The sequence below is a fragment of the Pelobates fuscus genome, chromosome 11 (genome assembly GCF_036172605.1).
Source record: "Pelobates fuscus isolate aPelFus1 chromosome 11, aPelFus1.pri, whole genome shotgun sequence".
Classification (NCBI taxonomy): domain Eukaryota; kingdom Metazoa; phylum Chordata; class Amphibia; order Anura; family Pelobatidae; genus Pelobates; species Pelobates fuscus.
In genome coordinates, this window is record NC_086327.1 from 46,716,828 (window position 1) to 46,728,937 (window position 12,110).

The 12,110-nt window shown below is 36.5% G+C and overlaps 1 protein-coding gene across 1 annotated transcript in view; it reads left to right on the forward strand.

Annotated features, from left to right (window-relative positions):
* GRIN2D (glutamate ionotropic receptor NMDA type subunit 2D) overlaps positions 1-12,110 on the forward strand; it is a 420,255-nt gene that overhangs the window by 19,588 nt on the left and 388,557 nt on the right. The window contains exon 2 of the mRNA XM_063436111.1: positions 4,798-5,390. Coding sequence (XP_063292181.1) covers positions 4,798-5,390 — 593 coding nt within the window. The remainder of the gene's footprint in view (positions 1-4,797; positions 5,391-12,110) is intronic.

Below are 12,110 nucleotides of genomic sequence, written 5' to 3' on the forward strand. Positions count from 1 at the left end.
TCACTTTTAAATGTGGATGTACATTTGTGTGAAGTATTTCTTTTTAAACAAAAGTTTGTGTTTGTATATTTTTGGGGGGTTTGAATGCAGGGGTGTGACTGCATGTAATATTTGCGTTAGATTGCAGGAGTGTGCTTGTATGTTGTGCTGATGTTTTACTGCTCACAGATATTCATGCACATTAACACACAGATACATATAAATACACTGACACATTCACACAAATTCAAATAGACACCGACACATATATATAGATACGCACCGACAAATACACACACACACACTCATACACATGCACACCGTCATATACACACATGCACCCTGACACACACATTGATACATGCACACACCATGGCACAGATACACACACTGACATAAAACACACACCCTGACACACAGATGCACATTCAAAGATGTGTGCACACACACACAGACACACACACTGACACAGAAGCACACGGACATATATATATATATATATATATATATATATATATATATATATATATATATGTGCATCTGTGTGTCAGGGTGTGTGTTTTATGTCAGTGTGTGTGTTTTATGTCATATATATGTCAGTGTGTTAAGGCCATGCAGATAGAAGACCGATATCCATGTATACGTTCCCTCAGGGTGGTTGAGGTTTTGCCCACATATGTAAGACCACATGGGAAGGCAATCTTATAGATGATAAACCAGGTTGTACATGTGATTCTATGGCTAATATCATATTTCTTACCAGTATATGAATGATTAAAAGTATTGCCCAGCATCATGTGCCCACAGGTGACACAACCCAAACACCTGTGGCAACCCACATTTAAACCTGTTATATGTTTTTGTTTATAGATCTGGTCTGTGTCCACTAACCTATCATGTAGATTGGCATTTCTTCTGTAGCCTCAGTGATGAAATTGTTCTGGAAATTTAGTGTCCCTGGTAAACATTTACCAGTGTTTATTCACTTGCTTAAGACAATGGGACTCAGTGTGGTAGGTTTGAACACAAATCTGTGTCTGAAACAATCTACTCCAAAGCCTGTGGTTTGTAGCCTCTTTGTAGAAAATGATCCCTCATTTCTTGTAACTGACACGTAACAGGTACTGGTCTCTTGGAGGAAGTTTTATAAAGCCTTAGGATGAAATATTTGGCATGTAATGGTGTTCCGATCTGTGTCTTTGTGGAATAGGGGAAAGCCTAAATGATGGTCTTTGGTAAAAATTGACAGGTCCAAGATTTCAATGTTTGTACTGTCATATTTCAGGGAAAACAACACAGGGTTAGGGAACAGTGTTGTTGTCTCATATAGGTACATAAAGGCATTTACATACATATGAGTCCTTGCAGCCCCCATTGAAGTCCCTGATCATTGCACATAGAATTTATCTTCAAATCTGAAGTGATTTAATGAAAGTGTGAGCTTTAGAAGTTTGAGTACAAATTCAATAGATGGACCAATGTAGGTGTCCGAAGTTGATTATACCTTGCGCATGGCATCAATTTCATCATGATGTGAGATGATCGATTATATGCTTTTGATGATATCCATCATCACCAATAGGACCCTAGACCCTCATATGTCCATATCCTTAATACATGTGATGACATCAATACACATAGGTAAAGCTAATACTGGTTATTTAAAAAGGCTATATCAGCTATTTACCTATTTGTTTGAACGGGCCCCCAATTACATGTGTTCTATTTATTACTACTTTTATTAGATTCATTTAGTAAGGTTAAAAGGTTGACCGTTCCACTTTAGCACCAGTCACAGAATTCAAAATTGGTACACAAAGTATCTGTACCTATAGATGAAAATTAGCAATGCAAGTGCAATCAGAGTAGAACTGTTTGCTGATAAATAAGATCAAGAAAAGGTTATTTGAACCTGAATCAGGGGGGATATGTTATGAGGAGTAGAGTTGTGTAGTTGAGCTTTCTAAATAAACATTAGTATTTTGAATTGGATACTTTCGTGTCCAGGAAGCCAATATAAGAATTGGCATAGGGGTAACATGTAAGTAGGTAAGAATAGGTAAGAAAAAAAAAGATAAGCAATAATGTTCATCACCGATTATAGTAGGGCAATGTGATCATTGGCGAGTATGATAAATATTGAGTTGCAATATTAGAGGCTTAAAATGATAAGTGAATAACCGCCTAAGTTGCATTAACTTTAAGATGGGAAAATTCAAGCGTTTCTTTTTTCAAGTACATGTTCCTATTATTACAACTATATAAGCAATCATTTTGTCTAAAATGTAGCACAAATGTGCAAAATTGGCTGCCCTGTTTTGTGAAATTATGACTTGATGTATTATAACATCAGTCCAAGCGAATCTGGGTTGCTAGGGGACTTGGTTCTTGGCTGGGTAGTTAGTCACCTGTTATGACATGCAGATTTCCAGTCCCTGATCAAACAATGAGTTTGTACAATAGTATTTTTCTCGTTGGTGTCTCTGGAGCGGCAACTTAGAATCATTAGACATAGGCTCAACTTTGTGGCTGATTGACCACATTTTGGCAAAATCAGGAGGTTATGTATAACCATAAGAGTTTTATGAAGAGTGCAAAGGAGGCTAAAAATAGTTATTAGAATAACAATAACAACTTTGCATAAAATAATTCAAAGGCTCTACAAGCAATTCATTCCTTGTATAGATATATTTTTTTACTTTGTTGCTCACCTTGAGCGCTAATAAAAATAATCAAACTTTTACACTATTACATTTTTATAAAATCCAGCTTGGTAATGCTAGTGGGGACATTCTATAACCTTTAAACTATCTTAATCCTCTGTTTTTTTTGCATTACATTAAGCACTTTATAAAAAAACTGCCACACGCTCCCTTTGGAATATGTTGTCCTTGAACCCTCAGAAAGAGGATTCCTTGAAGACTAAGTAATTGTTATATTTAATTCTTCATGATGATTGTTTATGCCTCATTCACTTGCTGCTGGTCTGTGATGCTGCATAGCCATATCAACAGTAAATCTCACTTAAACCTCTTGTAGAATAGACTCCAGTAGCAGATAACATGTTGCAGATTCATGTACCAAAAGAAATAATACTGCTTTTCTTTTGATCTTTTTATCACACCCATTTAATTTTATTTGGCTTTTTTTCAGTTTACTTTGCAGTTTTTCCATGTACTTTTTTTGTAAAATGTTCAACTTACTTAGCCCAGCCTCTCATCTCTTTTAATCACTGTAGCTTATTTTAAATTGATATACTTCTTCTTATGCCAATATTATGCATGATCTATTCATTTTTCTTACTCTGTGAAATTACTCTGCTGTTTCATAACTTCAATCATTTCTCTCTCTTTCATTTACATATCTTCTATTTCTTGTCTTTGCATATTATTTCCCATCTCCATACGTACTTCATTCTCTACTTCACAATCTCTTTTGTAGCTTGCTTCCCTCCTCCCCTTCTATCTTCTTTTATCTTAGTCTGACTAAGAGACAATTTTGCTCCATTAATATTTCACAAATGGTCTGGGGGCAAACTGTTCTCCTCTGACAGTTTATACACATACACTCAATGCACTCTCCCTCGATCATGTCCTGCTGCCAGAATGACTGATCTGCAAGGCTAATTTTGCTATTAACATTCAATAAAACCACCGGGAAAGACCCTCCTGAATAACTGTGTCAGGTGTAGACAGTTTTAGGGCCTTCTTTACTTACTGCAAAGGAGAGTAACAAAGAACGTTTTTTTTTTTTCTTTTTTAAAAGTGATACCCAGTCTAACATCCCTATTGACATTGTTAGTTTTGTGGATGAGACCAGATATCACCCTGTGAATATTTAAAAGTCAGACAACAGTGTGTAACTAAAGATCAGTGAAACTAATTTCATGCATTGCTAGAGATATAAGGGCCTCTGGACCCGTTACTCCTGGGAGCCTATTTTGTTACTTGGCAAGACTTTTGATTCATAGACTCGAGGATAATTCCTGCAGCGTCTTCTCTAGTTGTGAACAATCCTATTATACTCTATCATTTGTGCATTTGGATGCCACTGGCATCTGTTTGCATTTGCTTCAAGTATATATATATATATAATTATATATATATATATATATATATATATATATTCAACAATACGTCACTACATCACTATAAGCACCCACAGGAATTGTCAACAGAGACACTAGCCCATATAATTGCAGTGGGAGTTCAATCTTACTTAGGACGTGCCCTCAGTAATCAGCACTCTCTTTGTTTCTCCATGTGCCAACAACTAGACTTCATAAAATGAAGACACTGCCAATATAGCAGAACCAACTTTTTGTAATGAGGAATGGAGAAGTAAACCTATGATTTGGATTTAACATTGACACATATATTTGCTGTGTAAACTTTCCATTGATGTAATGTCTCCTCTCTAAAAGCAGGTGAGAACAGAATAAATGAAAGAAAAATTAAGGGTGATCAATGTGGTGATAGGCAACTGCCACATATAAAGAGTTTTAAATAAATATTTAGAATGTAGAAATGGGGGATAGAATGAAAAGTAAAGTGGGGAAATAGAATTCTTCGCCTACTAACCTATCTGATACTAGGTACTAGGGTGACGTGATGGCTGCCATAAAACAGTAACAGTAAGCAGTAATTCTCAATGCTAGAAGGAGTTTTAATGTCGGTGCCTGTGGTTTTCCCCCTTCATGGAGACTATTCCTGATGTCTTAACAAAAAGTGTTTAAAGCAGCATAAATTATAGGCTACTTACTGTTAAACTATAAGCTTGCTTTTTTCACATTTTGCTTATATTTCTGTTTCTTTATAGGAAAAAGGATCTACCTTTCTTCAGCTTGGTGCCTCTACTGAGCAGCAACTACAAGTCATCTTTGAAGTCTTAGAGGAATATGATTGGACAGCTTTTGCAGTGATAACAACATTGTTCCCTGGCTATGAGGACTTTGTGGATTACATTGAATTGCTCACAGACAGCAGTTTTATTGGTTGGGAGCACCGCGGTGTCCTAACGCTCAATCTAACAGATGATCCCAGTGGTGTCAAACTTAGAAGACAGTTGAGAGAAATAACGGTTCAAGTGCGTCTGCTTTACTGTTCTAGGGAAGAAGCTGATGGTGTCTTCAAAGCGGCTCGTGAGGCAGGCCTGACTGGACCAGGCTATATCTGGTTCATGGTGGGAACCAATTTAGGTGGCACAGATTACATGCCAGAGCATCTTCCTGTTGGACTTTTCACAGTATTATCCGCTGGATGGAAAGATGACCTCCACCGCAGAGTGCAGAATGGAGTTGCAATAATAGCAAAGGGAGCTGAAGCTTTGTACAAGGACTATGGATTTATACCAGAATTCAACAATGATTGTAGAGCACCCAATATCACACACATGAATGAGAACCTGCACAGGTAATTAATTAATATTTGCATAGATTATCACTACTAGAGTTGTGTTTATCATTTTTGTGTTTGTTATTTTAAGTACTGGGAATTTTTATGGAACTGGCAAGGAAATTGCTAATTTTTAGTCTAGTTTGCCAGAAAGGAGAAGGTTCTAAATTCAGCTTTTATTATATTATTATTATTAGAGCGATTAAGCTATTTTGACTTAAAGCAGAACATCACTTATTATAACTTTTACTATTATGCTTAATTGTCCCATGTAGAAATTCACCCCCCTTTATCGTGCAACTAGGTGCCTCCATCTAAGCTCCCTGTCGGTTTTTCTAAGCTCCATTTTTACTCTTGGCAGTGAATTCAAAGTGAATTTCAAACACAATGCACAATGCATTTGTGTTGTAATAAATATGCTGAATATTAGAGAAATCAAGATTAATACAATCTAGAGGTGAATTTTTAAAATGTGTTTGGAGTAATTTTCAGGGGAGTAACATTTGGGAGGAAATGTCCTTGAAACTGAAGTAAAACATCAAGGTCAAACCATAAGTGGTCTCAAAAACCTCAGGTAGGTTAATATATAAGGAACCATACTGATATAGTTATGATATTGTTATGTAAAAGCTTATTGTGTTTCCTTTATATATAACTCATACCTTCTTACTTATTTTTTATTCTAATAAATAATGCTATTTCTACTACAAAAATGATTTCCAAATGAAGAACGTGATATACCCTTTACTGTAGCTTTCAATTTGTATGCACTGGCAAAGGGATCTTTGATATTTTATTTGGGCGATAGACAGAGGAAGCATTTCCTGCAAATCTGCTCTCCTTAATTTCAGAGAAATGGCTGATCAGAGATCTTACCATACTTTGCTAATCTTAACCCATATTTATCATGGCAAGACGGGAGCTTTTTTTTTTGTTGCAAAATACTGAATTAAGAACAGTCATTATTGAAACCAGTATAATGATTGCTTTTCGCCATACAGATATGTCCCTTACTCTATAATTTTTAAATGTAGCTGTTCGGCAATGACTGAGATGTTTTGATTTTTGATTTCATTAACAGATTTCTTCCAGATGAGGACAGTCTTTAGATTAGTAAGCTTTCCAGGCACACCTTTTTAAATGAATTATGTTATGTTAAAGACTATTTAGGCAAACCCAAACTCCTCCGGCATTTAATGCAATTTGAGCAGGGTGACTGAGTATAAGCATATTAATATTCATATTGCTTAGTTTACAGACTGGTAGGGATATTTAAGGATACTTAATGAAATGGTACCCTGATTGTCTTTCGAATAACTGGAATGCATTGGCGTTTAATTTGATTAACATGTTTTTGCTTGCTAACTTAGCCCAATTATCCACTTAGTCCCTTAGAGGTCTGAAATAAATCCTACCAATAAACATTTTTTTGTTATTAATCTGCTTTGTACTTAAAATAAATGAATACATGTTCCTTTCCTTTTCTACAATTAATGAATACTTATAATTTACCAAAAATGTAATTATCCCTTAACAATTGCTCACTGGTGTCCGTGATGAAGCTCTTCACACAGAAAAGTCATTGCTTTTAAAAACTAATTAACATTTTTTTCAACTAAAAATATATTGCTCTTTATAATAAAAACACCATTTCACAAAATTCACACAGTTGCCGCTATTGAGCAAAACAAATATGTTTTTCTGCTACTAATAATGTAGAGGCTAACAAAAAATGCCAATGTTATTATATTTCTCTTTTATTCTCATATTACATATTACGTAATATTCTCATATTACATTTCATATGCCTACTATTCCTTCTACTTTAATTGAAATATAATCAATTCATTTCTGAATTTGATTGTTAGGCAGTCAATGTTACTAGTCAAACAACAATATAAAGATAGCGCCAAGAAAAATACTCCAAACAAAATAGTACATATTAATAAGAGCAATAAAAGCAAAAAGAGCAATACAAAACCCACAGGAAATAAAAAGAGTCCACTATAAAACTTGAAATATTCAAAAATGCCAAATGGTAAAGCAAAGTCTCAAAGGTGGCAATAGATCTTCTAGTCCTTGTATGGGACTTTCTTGGTAGCTTTGCTTAATAGCAGTATATGAAAAGGAAGCAGAAAAAGAGGCAAACCAATAGTGCAATATGGTAGTTTGTGGTAGGACAAACGACACTTAGATAAGAGGTCAAATCACATATGGTAGAGCTATAACCAGCTCTAGGTAAAATAGCATGCAGTGGTATACAATCCCCACTTGCAGGATATTCCTCTGGTTTTGGTACACAGTACAATGATGGTACATCACAACTGAATAACGATGAGGTAGATCATATGGAATGACAAAAAAACAGCCAATAGTGCTCTCTATATAGATAGGTAAGTATCAATAAGATAGATACAAAATATATACTGGCGCTTTCTTTACAAAAACTTAGTGTGATCAAATATATATGAAGGACTAGTAATAGCAGCTGTAACACCAAGTGTAATCTTCCCACATACACAAAATACAAATACAGAAAAGGAAGGTGTAGCGCTACATACAAATAAGTCCAAACTCTTAGAAGTATTCACTTCCCAACTGGTCACAGGGTAGATGATATTATTTAAAGTGTTCTGAAAAAGAAATTAAATCTTCATAGTGTAACTCTGTGATTCAATATATAAATGTAAAATGTGTGTATAGAACCACTCACATATTGTAGAGCTTATAGCCAAGCTCAGGAGTATACGCTTTCAGGTCCGTAAAGGCGACCTTTCCCCTTCTTCAACTTCAATCTTTTCTCACGATGTAGCTAGAGCTCAAGCAGAAGGTATATAGTACAGTACAGTCTGTTACCAATATTCCATAAGAAAGAAGTATAGATATTATACTCACACATAAGGAGCCACTTATTAGGCTCAATTTCAGCACGATGTGTAGTTAAGGACTACACTCCTATAGAGCAGGAACCAATAGCCCAAATGACTTCAAAAAATATTTATTAAGTATTACAGATATAAAATTGTAATGGCCAATTACAATATATAAGAACAAATATACTATAAAAACAATATAATATAATGACTATATATATAATACAATGGGCATAAAGGTGATAATGTTGATAATATTGCAATTCCCAGGACGCGTTTCGCCAAAACAATATCGGCTTCCTCAGCTAGGTGCAAAAGTTTTCAATAAGGTAAATAAAAATATACTTACAACAGAATGAACAGACTAACCGCTCTATGTATCAAGCCTGGGTGGTATAATCCCCACCAAGGAAGGTAAGAGGGCGGTGTTATGTCAAATGTGGGCAATACGATCAAGGGGGTAATGGGCACTCTGGAATACACTGGACAATTCTGGATTATTGTGCTATTTTAGAAATAGTTGGTATTTATGAGACAACAGAACAGCAATGTAGTGACAATAGGACACATGCAGGTCTATTCACTAATGTGAGATTTTTTTTGTCAATTCAGAGTGAATTGGAGACTTGTGGTTGGTGTAAAAGATTGTTTTGGTGTACCACTTCATCCGAAAATGTAAAAAAAAAAATTATTCTGAATGGCTGAATTTAAGCCAGGTGACAGTTCTGCTCCTCCAAACTTTCCTGATGAAATAACTAAATGTTAAGGAAATCCACATAGAGTGTTTTCTAGTTGTTCAGGGAGCGAAATTGTGAGAGATAGAGTTTGGACAACACTTTTTTGTTTTCGCTGTGGACAAGGAAAAGGGAGGGGACTAAGATCTCCTCACTCTTTTACGCTTCTACATTCATTCATATTTTGTTGATTGCTAATGACCATCTTGGAACTGTTTACAGAGGGAGACCTCTGGTGTAGTTTCATATTGAATCAGATCTCTGTTAAAATGAAAGGGCAGATTAATATAATGGGTTGTTTGTCCCAATAGCACTTACCAATATGACTGAAGTTTTAACTGCAGCCTAAGGGTCATTTATTGCAGTTGACACCCACCACACAGTCAGTTACACTTGCAGTTTGGCTATTTTGAACAAAGAATTCACTTTGAATTCTTGACAATTCTCACTTTATTGAATAACTCTGCATCAGCAGATGGCGCAGAGTCGTGTTGGCAAATGTGGTAAAGATAGGGCAAATAATTGGATATTTTTTGCAGATATGGAGCACTGGACTGTAGCAAAATGTTACATTTGTATTTTTTGAAATGCATTTACTGATCATTAACTTTTATTCTGTAATTGATTTATGAAAGTTTCCTTCTTTATAAGCAATAGGCACATTTGCTTATTATTTACAAAAACCTTGGTGATGATTTGTTTGAAAATTGATTAATAGAGAGGGGTTAAGGAAAAAGGCTCGATGACAGCATTGCTTTTGCTATGGAAAAAAATTTGTATTTAATTTAAAGGACAAATAATGCATTAAAACAAGCTGGACAATTCAGCAACCGAGCTAAAATTGAAGAGCTCACAGTTTCCTCACCTTTCTCAACATTGTGAACCGTGGTGGGGGTGGTTATAATAAAATGAGTTACTACCCTGTTATTGCCTTTGCAATGATCTAATGCTAAATAAAAGTGTTTGCGTGGAACACTCTTCTTTTTTTTGTCATATGTGCTTTGTGATTAGGAATTAAATTCTTATTAACCTATAGGGACCTTATGTTTTGTTCTTCTCTTAAAGTGTGTAAGTAATCTTGATCAAAATGATTAATTGACACCTTTATGATGTCCAATATCCCCTGGCCCATACCTGTGGGTGAACATTATGTTATGCCAAAGTGAGACATGCCTGATGTTCTAATCTTTTTAACTTCCTAGCCCAGAGAAAGGCAACCTTCAGCAGTCTAGATGTTGTGGATTACATCCCCAATAATGCTCTTACACCCATAATGCTGGCAAAGCATCATGGGATGTATAGTCAAAAACATCTGGAGTGCCGAAGATTGCCTATGCCTGTCCTAGACAATCCCAACCTCTGCCTACCTGCAATCATACCACTGCGCCATGTTTTGGGAAGAGTGCTGTTTGATGGTAAAGATGTGGAGTTTAGGATCACTCAAGAGAACTCTACAGGAGAAGGAATACAAATCCAAACCCCTCTGACAAAACAGCATTAAGTTGCTTTTAGAAATTCAAGCAGAGGAACTAGTTTGCTTTGTTGACAGATGGGTTCCGCTAATATGTATTGCAGATTTACAGTGGTTAGGAGAGAGACAGGAGAATATTCTTGGAAGGAACCAAAGGTAATTGAATGGTTAAAATCTGAAGCTTAGATTAAAAAAGTATTGGGCTTTAATATTCTTTCTTTCTTTTTTTTGTTTAATGTTTCTATTTATTTAGTAGAATATAACTTCCAGGATACATTAACATGGTTGACAGATACAAACTAGCATTGTAATTTTTAGATCAAGATGATCAAGACAAGTGTTTTGTAAATTATTATTATAATTATTAAAAAATACATGATATTAATGCTTGTTTTTGTGGCTCAAGATATATATCTATAGAAAGCTGGCAAATTATCTGTGGATAACAAGGTTTAGAATGCAACAATGGGCTGTATAACACTTGCATATGGTATCCTGGACTGTAATCCATGTTTTCTAGAAAATAAGAATATACAATATTTTGACCATATTTTGCAAAGCAAGCCACAATAAGAATACTGTTGGAAAGAATCAATATTATGTCATTACTTTGTGCTAAATCATTAACCTCCATCTGTTTCTCTGTCTTTGTTCTTGTCATTTCTTTGTGACAAGTGTCTTTAGTTAAAGAAAAAACTGGAATTAGAAGTCATTGATCAGAGTGAATTTTACAAAATGCTTAAATAATAAATAACTTACACAGATTACACTCCCATAGAAAATCTTTCTCAGACACTTCCTGACTTTTAAATATCCATATGTTGAATGCACTAGAGACTTTATTTAATATATAGTCCTAATAATAACTTGTTGCAGGGACCAGGGCCGGATTTTCCTATAGGCTAACTAGGCTTCAGCCTAGGGCCTCAAGATCAAGAGGGGCCTACATTCAAATTGTTAGCAAAATTAAAATTACACTGTTCTAAAAACAGTGAACACTAAAACACTGAACCGAAAATAAGGAGAAATTCTACGCATATGATATGACCAATGGTATACTAAGGGAGGGGCGGGGGGGGGGCGGTCCGCCCCAGGTGCCACTTACTAGGGGGGTGCCCGGGGCAGACTGCAAAGCCCCTCCTGCTGCGATCGCCAAGACCGGCGGTCTGCAGCTCTGCAATGTGCAGAGCTGCAGACCATGGATCTCGCGTGCACTGCCCAATCAGAGCGTTGCCGCGGGTTACCACGGCAACACTCTGATTGGGTCTCGCGAGATCCATGGTCTGCAGCTCTGCGGAGCTGCAGAACGGAAATGAGGGCCACCGGACCACCAGGGACCCCACCGGACCACCAGGCAGCCCCCATTGGACCACCAGGGATTTAAGGTAATTTTTTTAGTCACCCCCCTCTCCTCATCACCCCCCTCTCTCTCACAATCACCCCCCTCTCCTCATCAGCCCCCTCCCTCTCACAACCACCCCCTCTCCTCATCAACCCCTCCCTCTTACAATCACCCCCTCTCACAATCACCCCCCTCTCCTCATCACCCCCCTCCCTCTCACAATCACCCCCCTCTCCTCATCACCCCCTCCCTCTCACAATCACCCCCCCCTCACAATCACCCCCCTCTCCTCATCACCCCTCCCTCTCACAATCAGCC